The 27,396-nt window shown below is 40.4% G+C and overlaps 2 protein-coding genes across 2 annotated transcripts in view; both read left to right on the forward strand.

Annotated features, from left to right (window-relative positions):
* The window catches only part of TCF7L1 (transcription factor 7 like 1), a 53,831-nt gene extending 47,702 nt beyond the window's left edge, over window positions 1–6,129 (forward strand). The window contains exons 8-12 of the mRNA XM_032229281.1: window positions 332–475; window positions 1,585–1,744; window positions 2,800–2,907; window positions 4,238–4,298; window positions 4,993–6,129. Coding sequence (XP_032085172.1) covers window positions 332–475; window positions 1,585–1,744; window positions 2,800–2,907; window positions 4,238–4,298; window positions 4,993–5,426 — 907 coding nt within the window. The 3' untranslated portion in view covers window positions 5,427–6,129. The remainder of the gene's footprint in view (window positions 1–331; window positions 476–1,584; window positions 1,745–2,799; window positions 2,908–4,237; window positions 4,299–4,992) is intronic.
* Window positions 6,130–19,564: 13,435 nt separating this feature from the next.
* On the forward strand, window positions 19,565–26,137 carry TGOLN2 (trans-golgi network protein 2). The gene is made up of 4 exons (XM_032229249.1): window positions 19,565–19,755; window positions 21,415–22,787; window positions 23,560–23,643; window positions 25,002–26,137. The coding sequence occupies exons 1-4, from the start codon at window positions 19,653–19,655 to the stop codon at window positions 25,005–25,007; spliced, it is 1,566 nt and encodes a 521-aa protein (XP_032085140.1). The 5' UTR covers window positions 19,565–19,652; the 3' UTR covers window positions 25,008–26,137.
* The last annotated feature ends 1,259 nt before the right edge of the window (window positions 26,138–27,396 follow it).

Below are 27,396 nucleotides of genomic sequence, written 5' to 3' on the forward strand. Positions count from 1 at the left end.
GAATGAGTAGAAATTTCTCATAAGAAATAAAAATAGGCATCTCTTCTCTTTATTTTATCTTTAATATGTGGATTATACAGAAGAGAACCAGAATCTGTCCAAATAGTTCTCTCTGCCTTAGCAGTTAATGCAATAAATTGGTTATTCATAAGTTGGCCTTCTGTTATTGCCATTGACCTTAGGTTTTTACTGTTCCTTTGGGGGCTCTGGCAAGATGCCAAAGAAATAGAAAAAGTGGAAGGGGTATGAAGAAATAATAAATAGATGATCCATAATGATGAAAATAGTTGTGAGAAGCATTTGTTTTCAGCATGCAACCTTTGTGCTTCAGCTTGATGTCTAGCAGGTTTTCCCCTCATATGGTTCCTCCTCCGGCACATGGAATCCATCCCTCAGGAATCCCACACCCCACCATCGTGTCGCCTATTGTTAAACAAGAGCCGACACCATCCAGCCTGAGTCCTGAAGGAAGCTCGTAAGTAATAGGTTAGCTGCCTGCTGCCTGAATGCCTTCGTTGGTGGAATGTCTAATAGGGAAACAGTTGCTATCCATTTATTATTTCTTAACATGTTTTACAATGTACTTGGATGCATGTACGTCCTCACAAATTCATGATAATGCAACTTTACTGTGCACTATAAAATTCCTCCATGAATATTTTTGGAATGCATTATTTTTCTTTTTATACTTTCAGCCTAGTAAAAAAATGGAAAGAAATAATGCAAAAGGATTAGGGCTCTGGCATTAGCACAATGAACACAACAGAGCCAGATTTGGTGTGAGGGGAGGGAAGCTTGAAAAACAATGATCAATTTCAAAAAGGGCCAGATGAGCCACCAGCTGTGTGGAGAAAAACATTTCCCCACAACATCCCTGCAGAAAAGGCAGTTGGGCAATGGCTGGGATAGTTGCTCATGCCTCTGATAAGCTGCAAGCCCCTTCCTTCCCACATCTTCCCTCTCTGTTACATGACTCTGAAAATGGAGCTATTATTAAGGACTTTAAAAGAAATCCAGAAGCTTTGCCCTGCATGCTTTTCCTAATTTGTTTAAACAAATGGAAACAACAATCTTCTGTTTCTTGAACCAGACACCAATTTGGAATTCTCTTAAGTTAGGTAAAATATCAAGAGGCTTTTGTTAACGTGCAACATGGCTGGGATAAATTGGATAGAGCAGATAACTCTTCATTGCAAGTTCTACACACGTGCACATCACCCCTACACTACTCTTAGCTTATGAACTGTTGAGAACAGCCATCATACACTTTATCTTAGTCCTCTTCCATCAGCTGTTAAAGGTACAGAATATTGCACACTATACAAATTACTAAGTGCCGCAGCTTTGAAAGTAAAAGCTTTTTTCATAGTCGTAGCAATTTCTCCAATATTCTTCGGTACCTTTGTCTCAATAGACATGGCGTGAAATGAAACTTCATTAAGCAGCTAACCACTTCTAAGAGTGACAGAGTTTGTTAGAAATAATAATCCTTCACTGCTCCTCATGTTTTCTGTTCCTTGTTGGTGGAAAGAGTGCGTAGATACGTGGATTATGGGACTGTAATGAAAAATGTGGCTCTTCCAGAAAAACACCTGTTATTGTCAAAAAGGAAGAGGAGAAGAAGCCCCATATAAAAAAGCCTCTGAATGCGTTCATGTTGTACATGAAGGAAATGCGCGCCAAGGTTGTGGCAGAGTGTACGTTGAAGGAGAGTGCCGCTATCAACCAGATCCTAGGAAGACGGGTATTAAAACATTTTTTTAAATTCTCTGCTCCATTTGTGTCATGTGCTATTGACACATTCAAAATTCGTTTGTTGTTTCGCAATGCCATTCTAAGAAAGTTTAAAGTCCATCTTCTCACCAGATAGAACAGGTTGTCAATTGTCTGGGATTATAAACTTGGGATTTAAGAGTATCTTGTTTGTTGAATAGACTGAGGATGGAGGATAAACCAAGAATCAGTGAATGTTAAGAAATCCAATTGTAAAATGACTCAGAAAAGGATGTAGATCAGGGGTCCCCAATCCCCGGGCCAGTATCGAGTGCCGAGGTGGCGCAGTGGTTAAATGCAGCACTGCAGGCTACTTCAGCTGACTGCAGTTTTGCAGTTCGGCTGTTCAAATCTCACTGGCTGAGAAAGAGGACCCAAAGCATTTAGAGGAATAGGAAAAATGAAAGAAAATGGCAGAAACTATGGCACATGTCTATTCTGAAGTAACATCAAAATCCGGAGCCAGAATACTGCGGATGGGTTAAGAATGTTATGAGCAAGAGTCAAGGTTGCAAAGTGGGATAGAAAACAGCTGGATCATGAAAAAGAAAATGGATAATAGAGAGTGTGTACCATAGGATTGAACAACTTTTTTCCATTGCATATAGAACCAGAAAAGTTTTTATTTTGTTAAGAAAGATGGGCTGGGCTAGCAAGTTTTGGCAGGTTGCATACAGGTGATGCTTGCATACATCTGGGCTGTGTAATTCTGCCTTAATGTTGCCTGTTGCTGCAGTGTTGTGATTTTACAATCGTCATCGATTGGGATGGGTTGATGAGGAAAGAGGGAAAAAATTTTAAACTTTCTTAACATTGACTTGAATTAAGCCATTAAAAACTTTGTTTGTAGTTTTAAGTTGCTACAAATATGTATGTGCCTTCAGTTATTTTCTCAGTACGATGTTGGAAGTGGAATGATAAGATCAGTCAACATTTGAGTTTTTGTATAAAGAGTACCATAATTTTAAACCATCATTTAAAGCTTTATTCCATGTTCAGATTACAATATATTTTTCTATGCTTCAGTGGCATTCATTGTCCCGTGAAGAGCAAGCCAAATACTATGAGTTAGCACGGAAGGAACGGCAGCTTCATTCTCAACTCTACCCCACTTGGTCTGCCCGAGATAACTATGTAAGTCATAATTGCAGATATGTACGCTTTAATAATGGTACTTCTAATAGTCATCATTATCATTCAGATTTTGGGATCTGAACTCTGCAGTTATAGATTCACAACCCACTGTACTATAGATAATTGAATATTTTTTTTCATTTATACTTCATTTTTCAGAATTGTCTCCAAGGTTGAGTTGTAAACTGTCAAGCACTGAGGAAATTGGGAGATTCAGGCAGTTCAAATGAGTATAAAGATTTATTGCAAGCTTAAGCTCTCTACCAAAATCTGAGCTACTAACAGTCAAGGGAAATGAATGGGAATTAAGAAAACATTCAATGTGAACTGGACATAGATCTCTTGTGGGTGGGCAGAGAACCAATACCTATGCTGTGTTTGACTCCTCCCTCGGGCTCAGCTTGGTCATCTTCTACATAAACAACCAGAAATATGTGAAGAAAACACAAAGAAATAATAATGTTAAAAAAGCTGGGAATAGGTAACCAATCCCAGCAGGGAATAGTGAGAGACTCAATTAGCTGCAGTTGACTTCTGAATATTCAGTGAATATTTGCCCATGCATTTCTAAAATGATTTAAGGGGGATTGAAGAAGAATCCAGTAGGAATTGATTAAAATTAATCATAAGGTTATAGTGTGTGAAACTCAGTTTTTCAAAACAAATCCTAGTAATCCCTTATTTGGGCAAACTAAGATACTTAAAACAACGATGAAGAATCAGTTAATCTCTTTTGGGAAAATATTTTTGTTTTCTCAATATTTGCCTTTATTTGTTGCTTACTCGAAATTTTTCATAGTCGCCATTTCTGCAGTAAAGTCAATAAAGAATAAAATTCTCATAATAGAATGGCCAAATAATACATAGCAGAGCATCTCATTATGAAGCCCCCAATTTTTGTGCTTTTGATTTCTTTTCCCTAAATAAAATTTGCAGCCAGTTGCCATTTTTTTTTGTTTCTTGACACTTCATACACATGTCTTTTGAGACTTTTTAATCTTCAGAATTTGATTTACAAAGAATGTATTTCTGTTCAGTGAATAATTATAAACAGCTATATAGTTGGTTCTAAAATGAGTTTATGAAAGCAAATGTTTCTGTTTTTAAATAGCCTTTCTGCAATATGTATTTAATTGGATGAACATCTTTTTATTATGGCAGTCTTCTTTACCATAAATTATTAATGACAAAAAAAGGACATGCAGTTGTCCAGTACAGTGATTTATTCAAATAAAATTGTTTTGCATGGCATTTATCTCCCTTAAGTATCATAAGTTTTTAAATAAGTCTACAATATGATTCTCACTTTTGGTACATTTGTCCTTTTCAGGGTAAGAAAAAGAAAAGAAAAAGAGAGAAACAAACACAGCAACACATCCAAGAAACAGGAAGTACGTATCATTGCCACTTGGTCAATATGGTCCTAATCCATCAGTCTGGTCCTGAACGAGTATAACAAGACTATCCCACCCACCGATCCTCCAAGTGAGAGGAAGTGGGCGAGATCAAAATTGCTATTGTTTGCCTTGTCTTACAGTGTCTCCTAATTGGGGGATGTGTAAATGTATCAAGAAACCTACCTTCCTAATCTGGGTAGGAATTTCAAAATGGCATCAAGGATTAAAAAGAGAACAGATGTTGAATGGATAGATTGAAGTTGGGGGGGGGGGAGAGAATATAACTCCCAAGTTGTTGGTTCCTAAAAACAAAATCCAAAGAGAATGTAAGCTGGCCTCTGGACAGTTGCCATTATGAGAATAATATTTCTGGTGCTGTGGCTTTGGTACAGCCCTAACGACAATGCTGACTGGGAATGGCTGCTTTCAGAATAAATACATTTTTTCAACCAAGGAAACAATCTGCTTTTAATCATTTCAGCCCTTTCCCTATTTGGCTGAAAAAGTGTCACCTGGCGTTTACATTAGGATGGTAGATTTGGAACTGCTCCATCTTTAACCACTCTCTTTTTAGCCTAACCGGCTTTTACGAAATCAGAATAGATTAGGATAATTTCAAGTGTGGTGAAAAGTAGGAAGGAGACAACGAAGGAAGTCAATACACCTCTGCCCTCTTTGTTATTAACAGATCCAATGGCTTCGAAGAGCAAGAAGCCCTGCATGCCATACCTGTCAGCTGACAAGTCCTGTGACAGCCCTGCGTCCTCTCATGGCAGCATGTTAGATTCTCCAGCCACCCCCTCCACTGCCTTGGCATCGCCCGCAGCGCCCGCTGCCACCCACTCTGAGCAAGCACAGCCCCTCTCCTTGACCACCAAACCTGAAGCCAGGGCTCAGCTATCTCTGCACTCGGCGTCTTTCCTGCCCAGCAAGGCTGCTTCCTCTTCCTCAAGCCTCACCAGCCAGTCTCCTCTCCTCTCCAGGGCTCTGCCCTTCTCCTCAATGCCCCCCACGGCTCTTCTGACTACGCCGCCGACTTTTGCAGCCATTTCGTCTTCTCAGGCCGCCCTGGCTATGTTACAGGCCCAGCCGCTCTCCTTGGTAACCAAACCAGCCGAATGAGGAAGCTTCCCCAACTACCCGTCTCCCTGTTAAAAGCCCCCAGTTGAGATTACGAAGCAGACAAAGCCATTTATTGGTCAATATTTGACCCTTTCTGAACTCTTCCGTAAGGTGACTCTTGAGGAAGAAAGTGCTCTACTCTCAGAGTTGTTTTCAGTAGTCTGTCTGAAGACCATTTTTTTTATTATTATTTTTTAAAAACTACCACCACCACCACGAGAAAAAAAATACTACTTTTTAACAAAACCCTGAAAAGAATGAAAAACAAAGAACACAAGCCAAGCCCTGTGCTTCTATCAGTGCCTCAGGCATGTAGACTTGTACAGATGGATCATCTCTCAATGGTGTTTGCATGTTTTGATATCTTGCTAACTTTTGCTATCTCCCCATTCCCTTGGCAAGACAATGTTTTATATGACCTCTCCCCTCATCCCGCTGCTCCATTCTTTTTCTAAGAGACTTGCAATATGTACCAGAAGACACAGCACCACAAAAAAATATAGTACCTCACTGTCATATTCAGAACTGCCGAGCCTCGGGGAGGCCAAATACATTTCTTGTAATCTGGAGTGACTGTCCGGGAAAATGGTAGGACAATCCATCCTATTTCCTTACAGAATTATTTTCTGTAGCAGGCAGTAGGGGAATAGGCTTTGGGAAATTCCATGTTATTTTTAAAAAGGAAAATAAATCTGCATCTTAACTTGCTGTGTGAGAGTATTCAATGAAGAATTTACATTTAATACATCTTGCACTCTACCCGTCCTTTTCCCTTCATGAGTCTGCACGGAGAGGAAAAGTGTTTGCAACTGACGCCTTTTATGTTAAGATTGTCTAGCCTGTTGGTTCTGTCTACCTTAATTTGGGCCCCTTTGACTCCCAGAACTGGACCATAAATGATGCCTTCTCTAATAAACATTATGAAGTGTATATAAAGAAATAATGTGTACATGTTGCTTGGATGAGCCCATCTGAAGATTCTTTCTTTAGATCCTGAGAAATGGGATAACTGAAAGAGAGAAGGGTACAGAAAAGTGTATTATGCTCTAGGGCAGGGATCTCCAACTCCTGGGGCGTGACCTACTCCTGCGCTGTGACCCATTCAAGGAGCTGCACATGTGTGCATGCTTGCCAGCCACTCACATAGAACCATCCCCTCCTCATCAGCAAAGCCGGAAAGATTAGGGAATTGAAAAAGACCCCATTCATATTCTAGATCAGGGGTCCCCAATCTCTGGGCCGCAGCCCACTACTGAGCCATGGCCTGTTTAGTGTGAGTGGCTGGCTAGAGCGTATGCACACGCAGCTCATCTTGCACTGGTCTACCACTCATGCAAGCCAGGTTTTGCACGCATCAGCCCACTACTTGTGCAGTCCAGTCGTCTCTCCCGCCCTCCCCCCGAAGCCAAGCCACAAAGGCTGAGTACTGCTGTTCTAGATAACACTTCTACAAGCAATCTGACTGCCCACACTTAAAAACAAGACAATTAGTGTAAGAGAAAGAGGTGATTAAGATGCAGGAAGTCAGTAATTGACTAGCACATAAATTGGTTAGGCCAAATGGGGTGAGCAGAATGAGAAACATGGTTTGGAACTAGAGTTGTTTTTATATCTTACATAATCTTCAGCAGGATCAAAGTGCCTTATAGAAGTCTTCCAGTTATCTTTGTAAAGGTTTTGTAGTCCTCATTGACGGGAAGCTAATGGTTTGCTTTTCCTCCTCAGCTATCCAGTGTAGGGTATTAGGGATACGGTTGATGAGGAAATAACGTAGTTACCAGGAGCATCAAATGTTGGCATCTTCCCCATTAAAGCTTCTGGCTCTTTTAATTGGAGCATGAAATCTAAATTACTCCCCAAATTTTATGACTGTTTGCCAGGATGTCCCATTACCTGCCTGTTCATTTTAATGCTGCTTTCATTTCCAGTATTAATTTAACCTATTCCTAAAAGTAACCTAATTTTAGATAGGTTACACTATCGATTTTCCCTGTAAGCACATGCAAATGTAGATTGTGCTGGTATCCTGCATACATAAGAATTCTGGTGATTGTGTGAGGTGATCCACAAAAACACTCTTTGTTGTTATTGTAACTGGAAACGTCTTCCTCGGGTTCTTCCCCAAGTTCAGTTCAAGTTGCAATGATGCATCCAGCTTATAATTTTATTGGCTGCAAAAGAGATAGCCATTGCTTTCTTGCATTTTTTTTTTTACTTCCCTGTCTAATTTATACTTCTGATATTCCCTGGAGATTTTCCTTCTAAGCATTAATCATGGCCAACTCTACTGACACCAAACAAGATCGGTCAATAATTTCCACCTGTTCATGTATGAACTATATAGATTGGGGGGAGGGGAGATGGGGGGAGCACCAGAAGAGAAAGAGTAATCTCAAGTTGTGACATAGAACATTCTATAAATAAAAGCCAAGCTCTTTCCCAAAATTTAACAATGCACCAACCATTACACAGTAGACACTTCACCTTGCTCTGGGTAGTAAAGGTTAGAGCAAGGTTTTTTTTCCAAATTGTTTTGTGGAACTGCAGGTTTTGTCAGAAACTAATGGCAAAACAGCCACAATCACAAAATGTTTACTCTGGTGCAGTCAATTTTTTTTATATAATAGAAGAGTTGTATCTCTTCATTGGGAAAGCTGGGATTTTTCTCGAAACGGGTTTCAAAGTCTGTAAAAAAGTTTGAAAGCCATCGTAGCAATTTCATGCTATATAATTAAGCTTCATTTTCCAATTCATTTGCAATTACTGTATATATTGAATAAGATATTGGAGGTGGGGTGGGAAGGTGCCTGTTCTTGCCCTAATCTATCTGAAATATTCAGATATTCATCTAAAAGGAAGATGACATTGAATTAAAGTGATCTTTCTAGCCTCTACACACATGATTTTGTGTGCTGTCTGCATCCTATGAATGGGGTTTGGCTTGTTTACATGGACCAGTTTCTGGCATGTTGCGTGCCAGTGCACAGATGGCCTGGAACACTACATAAAGTGAATTGGCCATACCACTTTTACACTAAGAGGATAGCTTAATGCTTTGGATCAGGGGTATCCAATCTTGGCAACTTTAAAACCTGTGGACTTCAACTCCCAGAATTCCCATGGCTGGCTGGAGTATTCTATGAGTTGAAGTCCACAGGTTTTAAAGTTGCCAAGATTGGACCCCCTTGGTTTGGAAGAACCCTATGTTGGAAATGTTGAATACTCTTCTTTCATGCATGCAACTTAGTGACTTGGATTAAAACCTTGATATGCAAGATTAATGGGGCTGTGAGGTGTAATTCTTTGTATCCCTGGGATTTCTTCATGCTTTTAAAACCAAATCTGATGGAAATCAGGCGCGGATTCAAAATGTTAAGAAAGAGTAGCATTTACTGATGGTTCAGTTGAAGTCTGGAAAGGGAAGCACACTTGCATGCTTGGCTTGTAATTTATTATATCAGACACATATTTACAGGAAAAACAAAACAAAAAGAACTGACTCTCCAGTAGATCAGTAATTTTAATATCCAGTGAAAGAGTCAGTAACAGCAAGGCAAGTCTGGAATAAAATGACACAAAACCAATTTTTCTCTGTGTCCTGGGGAGAAACAAAATATCAAAATCTTGATGGAAATAGTATCTGCCATGCCCGTTGAAATCTCCTTTAAAAAAACATTGGCTGCATCATTTTTTAAAATATATTTCCACTCAAAACAGGATGCTAGGTTTCTTCATGTTAGCAGTTCAACAATGGCTCCTTTTTTCTAAAAAGCAAAAATTGATTTCAAGAAACATCTCCAAAAACATTGCATATTTGGCAAAAAAGAGCACCTGGGCCATGTGCAACCTTGCTCAGAGAATCCCAAGAGCTGCCTGCAGACAAGCAGCCTCTTGAATCAGATTTCATGGAAAATTAAGGGCATGAAGCAACCTGTCAGAATAATTAAGGTCTGACCCTGGGCCAGACAGCTTCAAACAGATGTTGAGCTTTAGCAGGAGAATATTTCTTTGTTTTATGCTGCATTTTCCCATACAGGAAAGAACATCTGTTAGGGTGCTGCTTCAGGAGGGGGAAAAAAATGGCAAAGTCACTTTACTGCAACGGGTTGGGGTGGGGGAGGCAGTCAAAAATACAACTGCATCTTAGTTTGAGGTTTGTGTCTAGGGCCATGTTTGCTTCCAATGAACTACAGGTAGTCCTCGAGGTATAACAGTTCATTTAGTGACTGTTCAAAGGATGTCACTGAAAAAAGTGATTTATGACCATTTTTCATACTTACAACCGTTGCAGTATCCCCATGGACAAAATGATCAAAATTCGATGATTGGCAACTGATTTGACAAAATCAGTGGGGAACCCAGATTCACTGAACTGCGTGACTAATTTTACAATGGCAATGAATCACTTAATTGTGGGAAGACAACAAATGTCTCACTTATCAACATAACCTTTGGGCTCCATAGTGATGGTAAGTCAAGGACTACCTGTAGCAGATAGCATGGCATCAAGCCACTTGGTTCAGGATATCTTTATTTTCTCATGTAAAAAGCTACCTGGCCAACACAATCCTTGTATTTCACTCCCCTCTCCTCTTTCTAACAAGATGATGATGCTTGATGGCAAGATACTCACTAGCCAAGTTAGCGCCTCATCTGGCATCGCCCAGCCATTCTAGAGGCTGTGTAAAGCATGATCTTCTTGCAATCCTCAATGATAGTTGAACGGCTTTGGTAGTTGCCATGAAGTCAATAGTAGAGTTGCTGCTTGTTTGGCATGTTTTCATAGGATGGGAATATGGAAAATAACTGCCCCATCAATACTACTGCAAATATGGGCATCTTATATCCTTGGCACCACTAAAAGTAAAGTAAATTAGTTATTGCTGCAAATGTAAGTGGTCTATAATGAGTTCTAATCGGGTGTAGTTTCACCCAGTCTTGAAATCTTATCCCTCCATTGTTTTCCCAATGGTATAATAAACAAAAGGAATTGGATAAACACAAGGATTGCGTTTATCTTGCCCCACTCTTAAGTGATCTGCTACAGAGACCCTGTAGCCACATTTTTCATAGCTGCCCACTTGCATCCCATGGGCATTACCCTCCCACTTCTGCCACACAGGTCTTGAGTGCAGTACTGCAATCTAATTCTGATTGCATCAAAGTTTGCCCACAAATTTGTACATTTAGGATTAGTCCAATAAGCGTATTTTGTGATCATGGAATATGACTTTTTTTTCTTTTTATGAAGGAAAAATTATTGTAGAGAACTTAAGCTTTAGTTCTAAATATGGAGCCTACTGGCTAGTGAGTGATCCCTTGACTTGGTACCTATAAAAAGACAAGGGTAGGACTAAGGAACTACATTTTACTTTCAAAGTAAAAAAAGTTCAGTCTGCAGTGTTAATGGCAAGACCAGCTTCTGGTTGATAAGAACTTTTAGTGAAGTTGGAGATAGTAGAAAACAGCTTCCTTTTATTTCCTTTTCAGGACTATATGTAAGTACTCTACATAATTTAGTATTTCATTCTTTCCATACCCATATAAAAATTTAGCCGTTCATTGGGCCTAGAACACTTTTGTCAACAAACAGGACAACTTCCCTATTGCTGAACAGGAAAAACAGCGGCTTGACAAAGCTTGAATTGAATTGAAAACTCTCATGGACTTGAATTCAGTTTCCAGATTAACAAAATCTACCCAGCATCATTTCTCTGTCATTTCTAAGATTCAGAAGTACAGCTAAACCTTAAATTTTCATTAATGATATTGCCACTTCATTCACAGCCCTTTGTTTCTTCTACTCTGCTTGTTTCTTAGCTGGGTATTTCAGGTGAGATTGAGCAAAATACAACAATTATTTGTGTGTGTGGTGTTGGGACTTGGTGTAGAGTTCTCTTGTCACTCTTCAGGAAGTGTAGTTCTAACCAGACTAGACATGATGAGCTTTCCCTGTCTTTTAAGAGCAGCATTGGAGAAAGAATTTACAAGGCCTTCCCCTTCCACCCCACAAAAACCCCTAGGAGTTGCATACACAATTTTTTCTTGAAATATTTAAATTTTCCATGTGTACATTCAGGGCTAGCCTATGGTTGGGCATTGGGCTATCATTAATATACAGTATGCATTTAGTTATTTAATTTGGTTCATTGTTTTATTTTTACTACGTGTATGGGAGAAAGTTCTTATGGGGGCTGACTTTGTCTGCTATACCCTTTGCTTTCTGTCCATACAACCTGCTGTTAGTCCTGATACATTGGGGAGGCACACACTGTAAGCTCTAGGAGATAAACAGGTAAGGTGTCATGTGTTCCTCTGCTTCAGGTAGCATTAAATGTCTACATTTTATTGATATTGAGGTTGGACCTCTGCATTTCTCTGGTACTGGCTCATGCTGTGTTCAGCCTTTTGGAAATTAATGTTCTGGAATATGGTCCCTTGGCTAGCTTTAGCTTTCAGCTAAGTTTTCCTGGATGTATGGTTAGGATTTCAGAGTTGCATTTTGGGCAGAAAATCTTGGATTTCAGGTCTTAATCATAACTGTCCTCTCCCATAGAGTGTTTGTAGGTCTGGAAATCCAGAACTTTGTCCTAGCAATGGATAAACAGCAAACTGAACTCAGTGGCTTTGTAAGTCTTCGTTGAGAGGGTGTCTTTCAGAAGTGTAGAAATATGACATCCATCATTCCCAGTTAGCTATACAATTCTATTTTGATAAGTAGGAAATTATCAGTATGCCTTGTAATTAATCTGTGAAATATTGATGGATATGAATATTACTCTGTGCCCTTCGCACCATCTTTACTCCTAGTAAATATTCTTCCCAATGGTGTTTACATCCATGGGCATGTCCCTTGTGAGTTGAATTTTGGATTACGGTAACTTCTGAACCCAGTCAGTTGGGTCTTTGTTAATAAATAATGGCTAAAGTAAATTCATGTCTAGTTTTTGTGTTTTTCCTTCATCAGTATCTCTCTCAGTAGCATTCATGCCAGCAAGAAGAGGCAATAAAGGATGAGCATTGGCTCTAAGACAGCCTTGCAAGAGAATGGTCTTAAAAAATAACAATAAACTGAGAGAGACAGTCTCTCCTTTCTCTTCAGCAGCTGCACAGGCATAACAGAAATGAACGGAGGGTCTCAAGTTACCTCCCCTCACTCCATTTGCATTCCCCAGGAATCAACTGCTCGAACTTGGCCAGCAAGATACACAGGCCTGCGTGGTTCTTTCTTCTTTCACTCTTTGTGTATTACTATTCTGTTCTGCTCTTTCTTTCTGTCTGTAACAATTAATGTAGGTAGCCAGGTTCTAAATGTATGATTGCTTTTCTTTGGGGATCCACTGGCCATCTCATTAAAAGGCTGAGTTGGGTAGATCTTCCTTTCTTTTTCTTCTTTACAGAGAGCTTGTTATAAAACCTCCCGAGTACAGGTAGCATCTGGGTCCCTGCTCATAGCTTTATGTCTCTTTTGAAACCGAGAGTTGCCTCTGCCATCTTTGCTTGCATAACTAATCTTGGTCAGTGCAGGAGAAGCGTTCTCCCATGCCTTCCTCTCTTGTGTGTCTCTTCAAATCAGATTTCTTTTCCCCCTCTTACTAACTGAAATGCCTAATGAAGACCCAAGGGATCTTGCCGAGCAAAAAATAATTAGGGACCCAGACAGAAGCCCATTGCAAAGTTTGGGAAAGGAGGCTTTCTTGATCCCACCTTTTGTGACAAGACCATCGGGGAAGAACGCCAGATGTCCTCTTTCCCAACTCCACATGTTTGGAGTACAGGAAAAAATTCCCCCAGCCTTTGGCTTGCCTGCCCAAGCAGCTGGTGCAGGGGCAGAAGCTATGCTTAATACATTTTAATTAGCATCATTAAACTCCTCAATTTGCTAATTGTTTTCCTTTTGATCTTCTATTCTGACCAAATTAATCCTCTGGGGAGCAAAACGGTTGATACGTTTGTGCTTAGATGCTTCTAATCAGGTGAAGACTTAATTGTCATTCCCTGAATGGGACTGCTTGGCAGGCTGACTTCATGGGCAAGTGCCAAGTTGGCGTGGTGGACATGTGACTCTGGGTTAACTCTGGGGTCTCTTAATGTCTTGAGTTCTAAAACTTAAAATTCCTTCCACTTGGAAAGGGAAACCTAGCTCAGCAAAGTGCCTTGAGACACCCTATTGATTTACCTGCCAGACAATTTTACTTTCAGTCACTTAAGTCTTCTTAGTTGGGAACCAGGTTTAGTTCACATCAAAAGAAAGGCAGGTTATTTTTGTTCGTCCTGAGGCTTCAAGGTGTGCATTTTTCTTAAGCATCTTGCCTAATTGATGCTATCCAGAGTTGGGTTGTGACCAGAATTCCCTATACATACACTTCTGTCCCAATGCATCTGGGAGGTGCTAAATCAAAGCATGGGCTTAGAATGGCCACAGCAAAATTGGGGATCAATGGAATTGGGGGTCCCATCTAATTTCCCTGTAACTTGTTGAATGAGATTTGCACATTCTTGATTTCCAACTGATGTAGTGTGACAGTACAAATACCCTAGATCAAGGTTTCGGGGGCTCCTGAGGTCCTTTCAGGGGGTCTGCAAAGTCAAATAATTTAAAATTTCTCAGTTTTAATTTCTACTGCAGTAAATATTGATAGGTGTAACCCACATATAAACCAAAGCTCTTGGGACTTCTAGGAATGTAAAGGGGTGCTGAAAACAAAGCATTATGAGACCATTGCGCTAGATCAGGGCTGTCAAACTCCCAGCCCGCGACCCAAATGTGTCATGTGCTGGCCTTGCCCACACATGGTTTAGTGAAGGGGGGGGAGTCCCGATGCATCACATGACACCACCATGACGTACGTTTGACACCCCTGTCCTAGATGAACTGATTCTCTGAATACTACAATTATCTAGACTAGTCAGTAGGTGGCACTTGATTTAAGATGCATTTGGATAGTGTTTCTCCCGGCTGTTTTAAGAAACAATAGAAGCCATTGTCTTTTCTCCTGACAAGTCTATCCTTTAATTCTTTTGCAATGCACCCATTCTATTTATCCATTTGCTAACCCTGTGCAATTTGCCAGTGATAAAGGAGGTTACTCTCTTCTCTGCAGGATATTTGGCTAAGTTATGTGATTCATCATCTTTTAACTCAGCCAGCCGATTCCATTTACAGCGTGTTGGGGCCTGGATTGAATTAAAGGGATCAGTGAGTTGATGGAGGAACTGGTAGATAGACAGGCCTCAGCACAAGGAAATAGCTTGGAGCAGCGTTTCTCTATGCTGGCCACTTGAAGATGCGTAGATTTCAACTTACAGAATTCTCCAGCGAGCATGGCTGACTGGGGAATTCTGCGAGTTGACATCCACACATCTTCAAGTGCCCAAGGTTGAGAAACATCAACCTGGAGAGTTTTATCAATGCCAAATAATTTGGTAGTACTATAGCCATCTCTAATGACAGTTCAAGAATTCTACATCTTATCCTATTGGATATTTTACAAAGAGCACACATACACAACACACTTCCTCCCTTTCATTTTGAAGAAATTGAAATATAAAACTATATGCTTCATCTATCCCCCTTCCAGTTTTTAAAGTTATGGAAACTTCTACCTAGATTTCCTATATTATATTGCCTCCCAAAATACTTGGGAACTGAAAAAACTTGTATTGAATGGATTTAGCAGGAGGAGGTAATCAATTCTGCTCCTTTGGACACAATTGTGCAGCTTTAGGAGCATAAGGATAGGGAGGAGGAAGGACTAGCATTCAAGGAACTCTCTTCCTTGAAGAAGTATGGACTTAAGCCAGAAGACACCAAGATAAACACTTCCATAAGAAAAACCTGCCACTCATACTTTCCTTTTGTTGCATAAATTAAATATGGGAATATGATCAGCAGCTCTTATTTTGATACTGAAAAATCACACTGCATTCAACCTGGAGCTTTCCAATAAACATTCATTATGTGTCCATGGCACAGGGCTCTGTTACTCAACAGATTAAAACTGTGTCTAACTAGATGGTGACATGAAAACCCCATTGCAGCATTTGTTTTTATTTTATGTCCCAGAGCCTCATTTTGTATCATTTAGACGTGGGATTATTTTCAAGCCCAGTATTGTTTACTAGGCAGGCAGCTTTGGTGTGCTGATGTGACTATTCCAGTGCGGTGTGTTTATATAAGAATCTTGAGCACTGGAAAAAAAAATAAACAGCAAGTCAGTGCACCAAGATTTGTGTTTCTCATTTGAAAGCCAAGTTGCAAACAGTTAAGGAGGTTTTTAAAAATCCTGATCCCGTTTACTAACTGACCAGAGTTCCTGTAGTGTAAATGTTAAAACATATTTTTATATTACTAACATTTCTAGATAGATATATTTGGCACTCTTATTTCTTTTCATTTTGGAACTACATATATATCTGCATTACTGCCAGATTGTCAGCCAATAAAATAGCACTGGAACATTGTGTTTCATTGTTAATGTAATGACGTTTTATTCCATTTATTTAATTGCCTTCATTTGCATGATACATTGAATCATATGTTAATTACAAAGCCCGGGTTCATATCATACGCTCAGCTAAAACATTTGGCTGATTTGTGGCTCCATCTGGTACAGAAGTGGCCTTGAGTGATACTCCTTGACAGTTATTTTTTTTTTAAGTTTAGATGTTTGTGTAACATGCTAATCTGTGTTTAAATAAATTGGTTAAAAATTCTGAAATGGACTGTAGCCAACTTCACAAGACAAGCTTGTTATGTGAAGAGCGAACCACCCTTACATACCATACTTTTTAAAATGCTATCTTCTAATCCAGAAGTGTCCAGCCTGGGCAACTTGATTTGAAGACTTGTGGACTCCAACTCCACTTCAACATGGCTGGCTGGGGAATTCTGGGAGCTGAAGTCCACAAGTGCTATGGTTGCCAAGTTGGACTCCTTCCGCCCCTTTCCAGTCTTTTTGTGGGACCAGATCCTAAAGATGCCTTCTCTCAAAAGAGAGGACAGGAAAAAAGTTTTTTTAAGCCTTACTGGAGCATGCTTTCCTGTTTGGCAATTCAAAATAGTGACATGTCAAGGTATGTATGTATGTATGTATGTATTTATTTATTTATTAGACTTATATACCGCTTCATAGGGCTTTCAGCCCTCTCTAAGCGGTTTACAGATTTTTTTTAGCAAATTGAGTCAGCAACTTGCCCCCACAGTCTAGGTCCTCATTTCACCCACCTCGGAAGGATGGAAGGCTGAGTCGACCTTGAGGCGGTGAGATTTGAACCGCTGAACTGCAGATCACAGTCAGCTGAAGTGGCTTGTTCAGTGGAACTTATTCTCAGGTAAGGAATTCATACGTTTGCAGCAAGTCTATGGCTGACCCATAGATTGCACTAAACCAGTATGTGGGTTGTTTGCTTTTAACTTAGCAGGTTAGTCACAATGTTTCATAAATCATGCTTTATGGCTTAGCAACCTGAGTACCTGTAGTTAAGTCCAGCCCTTGTGTTAAGCCAGTGTTTCCCAACCTTAGGCACTTAAGAAGTGTGAACTTCCACTTCCAGAATTCCCCAGCCAACCCTTCTAAGAGTTGAAGTCCACATTCATTAACGTTCCCGAGGTTGGAAAACACTGTACTGTGTTAAGCCAATATTTTAAACGGTTTTTAAATAAGTCACGATGGCTTGCTGCCCTAAATCACCTCCTAATATTAATTATTAATAATAATTCATTCAATTTTTAAGGCTGCCTTATCATAAATGATTTCAGTGGCCCCATCATGCACAGAAGCCGAACACATTTAAGCTCAACGTCGCATCTGTAAATCACAGAAGTCTCTGGGGAATTCAGTGGGTTATAAAAACCATAAATAATAAACAAATCTGACCAGTCAATTCCTTTTCTACAGTAATGATTCACCTCTACTATCCCAATACTCCCGTTTATGAAGCTTATTCAGCAGTTAATGCAAGGAGGAGATATTTGAACCCATGTTTTTTTCTGTACATATATATTCAGCTACATTAAATAAATGAAAACTCCCTCTCTTTCCTTTTGAATTCCATATGAAAAACAGCTTCCCTCTATATAGTCGTAAGAAATCTCCTGATCCTAAAAAAATGCATTGTCTTCAGAAACAGCATTTTGACAAACACTTCTGGAAAAACTTAAAAAGTATACCAACTCAAAGATAAGGCCAGCTGACTCTGCTGTTGGAATATTCCCATTCAGGCTACTGTCCTGTGCAGAAAAGGAAGAAGGAAACAACTAGAAAAGTTTCTAATTATCCAAATTGCAGCTTTCCTGAAACTGGCCTAACAGTTCCTGGAATTTCAGAGCGTTTGCAGAGTGGCTGTACAAATTCATAAAACCACAGCTTCCTGCCTTGGAGTCATGAATGAAATATCTGCACTTTCCTGAGCTTTAAAAGCAGATACAATGATAATCTTTCCCTCCTTTCTTTTAAATCCACGAGAGAGTTCCTAAATATGAGAAAAGCTTCCAGTGGTTTTCAAAAATCTAAAAATACTAAGAGTTAAACCAATGTTACAATGACAGCCTTAAAATGGTTCACTGAGAAAAATGTTTGCTTTATGTTGAATTGCAGAATTTTCTGCATCCGTCCACCTAAAATGACTTATCATCTTCAGTAACAAAAACTCCACCTATAATCAGCAAAAGGACCCCATTGTTTTAAGAATTTATAATTCCTTAAGCAAATAAACTTCAAATGCTGGAAGATTAAAACAATGCAACTCATTACATCATGGAAGGCTGGGAAAACTATATTGTATTTGGTTTTATCTTTCAAGGATGCTACCAATTCTTTATGACACTCCATTGTGAAATCCATTGTGAGACGAAAGTGTAGTGGGGAAAAAAAGGAACAGTCCCCCTTTTGAGGACTGTGCTGAGAATACGATAGTTTGACTTTTATCTTTTGAGTACTGCACCAGTTGGAGAACCCTATTAATAAATAGGAACTTGCAATGTGCTGTCAAGTAGCAAATAAATAAATACCAGTATCCCCTTTGCAACTGTATTTCATAATAGCTGAGAACAAAAGATACAGACCACAAGATGGTGCTGCATCACCATTCTTTTAACACAGGGAGTTTTGCACGGCAATTTTGTGTGGCATCTTCAAGTTAGTGTGGGCTTCTGGTGATTGCTTGGACAAAGAAGCCCTCTTTAGTTCTTCTGGCAAAATTTTGGAAGTAGGTTTGCTATTGCCTTCTCCCTAGGACTGAGAAAGTTATTGGCCCAAGGCTTTGTTGACACATCTAATGCCAAATCTGAGTTCACACATTGGATTCAACCATGTTTTGTTTCATGAGACCCAAGTTCTCACAACCTAAATTAAAACAGAACAAACTCCATTAGTTAACCAATTGTGCGAACCCAGGCTGTTATTTGTCCTGCTTCAGCACTTTGCTGGCATAATCTATGTTTTCCCTAGTTTACTTTCAATCTCTTATTTCTTAAAGGTATTTGCTCCTCTCTCACCACAGAGCTACTCTAGGCGGCTTATAAGAATAAAAAGGAAGAAATGAAAAGTGTGTGAAAGGAAGATAATAGAGCAATGAAATAAACAATGAAAAAGAACACAGCCAGAAATGCAATTGCGTGAATACCGAAAAGGAAAGGTGGCCGGGCAGAGAACGAGGGTGGGCGGTGGAATCAGCCATCAATCCAGCAAGCAGATCTTTCGCCCTGCAATGCAGGCAAGAGGCTACTTACTACCTTCAAGCTTTCCAGGGTTTCCCGGTTTACAATTCAGACGTGGAGTTGGGAGGGTTTAATCTACACCAGTGTTTCTCAAAGTGGGGAGTTTTCAGATGTGTGGATAGGGAATTCTGGGATTTCGGATCCACACGTCTGGAAAATGCCAAGTTGGAGTGGTCCACATCGACTCTCAATTAGAAGAAGAAAAAGAATTGCGGAGCTGCCTAAAGCCGGCGGTGTATATTCACCCAAATGAGGTTCAAGCAGGAGCTTCCCTTCCAGCGGCAAGCTCCAGCCCCTCCTCCCTGGGATCGTAAGCCACGCCCTTCAGAAGATTTCCGCCCCTCCTCTCGCCTTCCCGAGAAGTTCAGCTCTCGCGTGAACAGAGCATCGCGGGGAGGGGAGAGAGAAGGAGCCCCAGCCGGAAATGGGCGCTGCGAGAGCCGTGGAAAGCGGATTTCCTTTTCCGCTGGCAACTGGGCGGAAGTAGAAAGCGATCCTGAGGCGGCATGGCGGCGTGTTGGTCCTGGTGTCTCCTCCTGTGTTCGCTGGCTGCCTGGGGCAGCGCGGCGCCGTTAGGCGCGGGAAAGAGCACTGAGACGAATGCTCAAGGTCAGTGGGGGCTCTTGAGGGGGAGAAGGAGAAGGCCTTTGCTTTACACCCCCACTTCCCGTCCTGCCCGCGGACCTTGGGCTCATCGCTTCGCTATGGCGGCTAGGAGGATGGAGGGCTAACGGAAGGGAAATCATCGCATGCTCGTTCCAAAGTGATTGAAGCTATCAGGATGGTCTGTACGGTCCGCCTTCTTTGAAGGACTATACCAGAGGTCTTCAAACTTGGCAACTTTAAGACTTGTGGACTTCAACTCCCAGAATCCTCCAGCCAGCTAGCCCACCATGTGCCGAAATTGCCAGGGTTCACTCACAGCGTTGTCAAAATACAACATATATAATAGCTTAATTTCAATATGTGATTGCCTTTCTTGCCTTATTAAGTCAAGCATGCAAATGTATAATAAAACATAGAGATTGGAAATGGCCACACAGCCACTCGAAATAATGCAATCTTGCTGTGATGTCAGCCCAGCTCACCTCACAGGATTATTGTAGGAAAAATAGGAGGAAGGAATATGAAATATGCTCTCTCCCTTGAGTTGCTTAAAAAAAATTATAAAGGCGGGATGTGAATTAAATGTGGCATGAATGTGTACAACTCACATTGCACTATTAATGAAAGTTCAGTATGAAAATGTTTTGGGCAGTTGTGAGAAATTGCTCTCTTACTTTAGAAACCAAAGCATTGGAGATAGGTGCAATTTTATAGGAAAGCCACTAACACTGATGACTGGATTCCCTACCAGCAGATAGCAGGGAGGGGAGAGCCCCCAGCAAAATGTTCCCTCCAATTATATACATTTGGCCAATTACATTTGAAGTAGAAAGGTAAAGGTAATCCTAGACGCATGACCACAATTGAATCCCAAATTTATGTTAAGTAAGACATTTGTTAGTGAGTTTTGCTGCCTTTTTATAACTTTTCTTGCCACAGTTGTTAAGCAAATCACTGCAATTATTATATTTGTAACATGGTTCTTAAATGAATCTGGTTTCCCCATTGACTTCGCTTGTCAGAAGGTCTCAAAAGGTTGGATATTGCAACTGTCCTAAATATGAGTCAGTTGCCAGCTGTGAATTTTGATCATGTAACCATGGGGATGGCTGTAATTGTGAAAATTATAAGTCGCTTTTTTCATTGACATAACTTTGACCGTGACTAAATGAACTGTTGTAAGTTGACAACTACCTGTAAAAGGAATGATAGAATTACACTGTAATTCTTCCTCTGGACCACCATGATACCCATTGAAATGACCTCATTATATTTCACCCTTGCAGTGTGAGATTGTCAACATGTCCAATATACTACAGGATTTATATTGCAATCTCCTATTACACCATTCTATTCTTACTTTCTTGAACAGGGGTCTCCAACCTTGGCAACTTTAAGCCCAGCGGACTTCTGGGACTTGAAGTTGCCAAGGTTGGAGACCCCTGTTCTAGACAGACCGCTGTCTGGTTTATGTTAGCTGTCTCTGGCCCAAGGCCACAGCACTAGGTTATACAAATACTACCTCTAAGCTACCTAAAAGGTTGTACTTAAAAAGGGTGAATATATTCAGCATTATTTTGTAGTTTGCATTACTGTACACCACCACACAGTATTATTGTAGCATACAGAATACTTTTTAACTTTAGGTTTTCCACATTGTAGAGTTGTCCAGTGATCACCTACCCTTAACGGAGTTGAGTCAAGGTGCTTCAGAGCCAGACAAAGATTCTGTAGAAACTGAACCACATCAAGTTATACAAAGTAATGTAAAAAATAGCCAGCAAGAGCCACCCCAGCAAGGTTCTGATAAAGCGATGGAAACAGCGAAATCATCCATTGATCACAAAGATTCCCAGCCAGGTGCTATTGGATCCAACAAACCTCAGGAAGACATAGGTAAATCTCAAGGAGATCAGACAGGCACTTCTGGTACATCTTCTCTTCTAAAGTCAAATATTAAGGCATCAGAACAGAGGGAAGACCCATCAATTAAGAACCATAACGCTGGTGTTTCTGCTCAAGACGCTTCTCCAAAATCAGGTCTTGTTCAGCCTAAAAAAATTGAGAAAGGGATAGTTCATTCAGAAGACATTAATGCACTTGTTAAGGAACCAAAACAATCACAGGACCCATCAGTAAAAGACCAGAATCCCCAGTCTGCTCAACAGCCTGGTCCTGCAAAGGTAGATGCTGCTAAAAACACCAAAGGTATGGCAGACATAGATAAACCTAAAGAAGCTCAGACAGAAACATCTGGTGCATCTCTTCCAGAGTTAAAAACTAAGGAGTCAAAGCAGGGAGAGGACCCATCAGTTAAAGGCCCGAACACTCAGCCTGGTGATTCTGCTCAAGAGCCTTCAAAATTAAATCCTGTTCAAACCGGAAACACTCAGAAAGAGAAAGATCACACAGAAGAATCTAAGACAGGTGTTTCTCAGCCAGGTGTAAATGTTAAGGAATCAGAACAATCTCCAGGCTTACAAAAAAAAGACCAGAATCCCCAGTCAGTTTCATCTCTTCAAGAACCTGCTTCTGGGAAGATAAATTCTCCTGAAGCCACCAACGTTCAGAAAGACGTAGCTGATGAAGCTTCTATTCCAGAGTCAAAACCGAAGGAACCAAATCAGGGAGAGGAGCCATTAATTAAAGACCCGAATGCTCAAGGCTCTTCGAAATCAAAACCTGCTGATGCCAAAGATGCAGAATCTAAGACAGAGATTTCTGATCAAGATGTTTCTGAACAAGAGACAAATGATGAGGAGTCAAAACAAGTGGAAGACCAGGATCTTCCATTGGATCAACATCCTCAAAAATTAAATCCTGTGGAATCCAAAAAAAACGAGGAAGAGGTAGTTGACCTTGGAGATGAACAAGAAAAAGGGTTGGGTGATGAACAGAAAAAGAGTGCAAAGCATGAGGAAGAGTCAGAGGGGGCACCCAGGAATGGATCTGAAAATAGCCACTTCTTTGCCTACTTGGTGACCACAGCTATTATTGTTGCTGCCCTATACATTGCCTATCATAATAAACGGAAAGTAAGTATTCTGACTAGTTAGTATTGATAATTTTCTATCTGTGTGTCTGTCTGTCCATCCATCCATTTATTTATTTATATCTGTCCATTCTTTGTCTGTCTGCCTGTTCAGCTAGACTGATGATAAAAATGAAAGCTGTTTCCTCAAGGCATCTTTAGCAAAAAGAAATAGTGTAATGTCCTGTAGATCATCTGATTTTAACGAGGCTATTTTAGCCAGGACTTGACTTATTTGTTTTTTTTACTGGGTTTTTAAAAATAAAACTACCCTCAAAATATATTGGGGTATTGGTTTTGTGAGTGGGGATCATGCTGAGTAAACCATGCTTATGCTATGTAAAGCTTCTAAAAAGCTAGGTATTTTAAAATATGTTCCTTGGCTTTGACTGATATATGCTGCAAGCCGTTGTTCATTTTTCTTACCTTGGAAAAGATGTAATTGGTCTATTGGCTGTAGAGAAGCTGTTTCAAGCAACACTCCAATTATCAAGTTTTTTCTATATTCTCTGGCTTACTTGATGGGTTATGACTTTGAATCATGTCTTACTTTCATAAGTGAGACTCGATTTTTCCCCCCTTTGGTGTGACATAACTGTTGCTATTTTATAGGTTTTAATATACTATCCGTGCCATCTCTCTTTTTAAGCCTCTGCTGAAATAATGTGCTTTTTTCTAGTTTAATAATTAGGACAAGCTGATTTGCTCATTTTAGTGTGATGATTCAAATTCTTACTGTGGCACACTTATTGATTCTCTTTTCTTCCCTTGCAAAGATTATTGCTTTTGCTCTAGAAGGAAAAAAATCAAAGATAACCCGAAGGCCCAAATCTAGCGACTATCAGCGACTGGATCAAAAGGTAAGTTTTTCCGCCATGAGCATCAAAACAGCTAAATTTATGGTTTGATTTTTTTAAAAAAACTTTCTTTAAAGCCACAATCGCTTCTCACAGCTGCTTACAATGATAATATGTGCATCATTATACTTCCATTTTGACCTGCGGTGTCCAACCTTGGTAAGTTCCAGCCCTGTGGACTTCAACTCTTGACTGGTTGAGGAATTCTGGAAGTTGAAGTCCACGAGTTTTAAGGCTACCCTGCCTAGGTTGGACACCCAGGAATTAGACATGTTACAGCATGCATGGACTTTTCTAATCCAGTGTTTCTCAACCTTGGCAACTTGAAAATGTCTGGACTTTAACTCCCAGAATTCCCCAGCCAGCATTCGCTGGCTGGGGAGTTCTGGGAGTTGAAGTCCAGACATCTTCAAGTTGCCAAGGGTGAGAAACACTGTTCTAATCCATATTTCTGATGATATTGCCTTGGGTTTTGCTTTCATTCTTTGGTACTTTATTCCTGGTTAGAATCTACAAGCCTAGATCCATAGTCAGAAGAAATAAGCATTAGGTATGTGCGTTGGAACTTAGCTCATTGGTTCATTCGGAAGAGTTGGGTTTAAAGCTTCAAAAAGACACCTAAAGTGTTGCCTGTTTTTTTTAAAAAAAACCTCAATCATCTCTTCTCTGTAATAAAATAATTCTTTGTCTCTTTCTAGTTTGTTGTAATTAATAGAGATCTTTCAAACTCATCCAAAATCTGCTTTCACTAGTGGGAACACAAGATCTGTCATGCTCCTGTGTCATCATTAATGTAGCACAGGTAGTCCTCGACTTACAACCAAAATGGAGCCCGGAATTTTGGTCTTAAGTCATTGGGGTTATAAGTCAAGGCACCATGTGACTGGATTCGATTTTAGGACAGTTGTAAACATGGTTGTTAAGCAAAACATTGGTTGTCAAACAAGTCCAGCTTATCCAATGGGCATTTTTGACCTTTTTTCCGCTGGAATACTTCAAAAACCGTAAGACATGACTTTGGGACACCGCAAATGGTCATAAATGTGGACCGGTAGCCAGGTGCATGAAATGTGACCACGGGAGGGTTGTGGCAGAGGACAGGTCATAAGTAGCCTTTTTGAATCTATTGTAACTTTTGGTCGTCAATTGAGGACTACCTGTATGAAAAACCAATGAAAATGGTCGTTGTTACCTACACTATATTGTCAAAAGTATTCGCTCACAACTGAGTCTGATTATGTGGATGAATGAATGAATACTTTTGGCAATATAGTGTATATGTAGTTAGGAAGGACCATTTTCTTCCCAGGTCTGAACTTGGCAAGCGTTTTGACGTCTCCCTTTGTTTTTCTTCTCCGCAGATCTAAACCCAAACCTTTCTACACGCTCTTGTGTTGCATGAGGACTCGTTTTGAAAACGGCACATAGAAAAAAGGACCATGTCCAGCCTTTTGTCAGTACAGCCTCAGAGCCTGTTGGCTGTGTTATTGTGCCCAACCGGGGTGGGGTGGGGTGTTGGGGGTGGGCGCAAAATTGCTTTTAATTGTGCACATGCACTTTCTCCATTGCCATGCCTCGTTCCCTCTTTCAAAGCCCTGGACTGTTAATTCCCTTTTCAGTGACTTTCCTGCATTTTTCCTGTTTTTCTCCTGCGCTGTGAAGAAGAACCAATCACTAGAGAGTGGCTCTGTGATTTTCCTCTAAATGATGCGGTACTTACTATCTGTGAAATTGATCGTAAGGAATGTTAAACGGGGAGGCTGACTTTGTCCCCTCGATTCTGGATGTTAGAATCATAGTCAATTTCGTGAGCTTGGAGCAGAGTTTATGAAGATTGATTCTTGTCCCTAAAGTGTCCTCTTCCACTGAGGCATGCATTGCCTGATGCACTGGTTGAACATTTCCTGTCTTAGACGGCAATATTGAGAAGTGAATATCCTGTACTTCCTATCTTAAGTGTCAATGATCTGTGAAATACCAGAGTTTTAATGCTTGACTTAATATGGCCCAAGTCTTGGTTGATCACTTAGTCAGTCGTTCCTTTTCTGATGCTAGACTGCAGGTAAATGTTTGAAGAAATGTTGACAATCTGAGGACCCAGATTGTTGTTGGGGGCAATATGCTGACTCTGTAAACCGCTTAGAGAGGGCTGAAAGCCCTATGAAGCGGTATATAAGTCTAACTGCTATTGCTATTGTGACCCCACCATGCTCTGAATGCTTAATTCAAGCATTCTCCATGAATTAAGATCTTTCCGATCCTTACCGCCACATTCCCATGATCAATCTCAGAAGGACAACAATCAGTCTGGGGCCGTTATAATCCATTGCAAATTGCACAAACTACCCAATGGCAAATAGGATCTATTCAGAATCAAAGTCTACCGTTCTGGCAGACACTCATTTTTCAATCCAAGAAAGGAACTGCTTGTGTAAATCTTCCACTGGCCCTTTCCACCCATAGCCAGAGTATTGCATTCTATGTGAAGGGCACAAAAAATAGGAATAGACCCAAGGGTACCATTTATAGAGAGGTTGCAGAAGATGGCAGTTAAAGAGTAGGTGGGGTGCGTATATTCCCCGTCCCCCATCTGAACTCAGCACTGGTGTTTCTATAATTGCATAGGCAGTCCTGTAATGTGAAGCAGCTTTTTCACATTGTCGCTAGCTTGAATTTGTCCTGTGGCCTTCATAGTCTTTAAGCTGATGTTTTGTATGGCACTAGAAAGCTAAACCTAAGGTCCCTTTTGAGGATTACTTTGATTTTAGTTTCCACTTTCATTTTGGTATGCTTAATAATATCACCCTCAGTGAGAAGCCAAGTTGCCTTTAGTCTTCATCAAATGATAGGACATTCAACCTGGAAGAATATTTCTGCACTTCTTTTCCGTAACTTCTGCAGGTGGTCACAGAATGGGACAGTCAGTTAGGCTTTATCTGGCAGGCCAAAGCATTCCTGTATAAAATACTTCCTGCCGAGCCGAGGTGGCACAGTGGTTAACTGCAGCACTGCAGGCCACTTCAGCTGACTGTTATCTGCAGTTCGGCAGTTCAAATCTCACCGGCTCAAGGTTGACTCAGCCTTCCATCCTTCCAAGGTGGGTAAAATGAGGACCCGGATTGTTGTTGGGGGCAATATGCTGACTCTGTAAACCGCTTAGAGAGGGCTGAAAGCTCTATGAAGCGGTATATAAGTCTAACTGCTATTGCTATTGCTGATAGAAATGTCTCCACACCACCCTCAAATTTTTTGGGGCTGTTACTTATCAGCTGTTTGGATCTCAACGTTCAAGTAGTTAGAATTACAGAGAAGCAGTCAAACTGACCTTCCATCATCCAGAAGCTTAGCGTGCAACCTCATTCTAGCTCTTAATTGATTAAATCAGGAAAACGACCTTAGTGCTGGGTGCCCTTTAAATGATATAAATAGGGGAAGTACATTGGTATCTTTGGAAACCCAGCTGCCAGTTTTTGTATGTGGTTAATATGTAACTTGACACGGCAAAGTCAGAAGATCAAGAGTGGGGTGTTTCCAGGCCATAAAATGGCCTTTCTTACCTTGTAACTAGCACATGACTGTCAATCCTAAAATAAAATGTAATTTTCTGAAGTGCAATAGAAACTTTGGATCGAAGTTGTATCACGGGTAGATGGTTTCTGTCGTTGTGCATGACGTGAAAAGTTTTTGTCACTTTCTTAGTTATGAAGGAATTGTTGGAACCTAATAAATTTTGTGGCATTTTGATTTTAGGCATGA

This window comes from Thamnophis elegans, chromosome 13, assembly GCF_009769535.1.
Source record: "Thamnophis elegans isolate rThaEle1 chromosome 13, rThaEle1.pri, whole genome shotgun sequence".
Classification (NCBI taxonomy): Eukaryota; Metazoa; Chordata; class Lepidosauria; order Squamata; family Colubridae; genus Thamnophis; species Thamnophis elegans.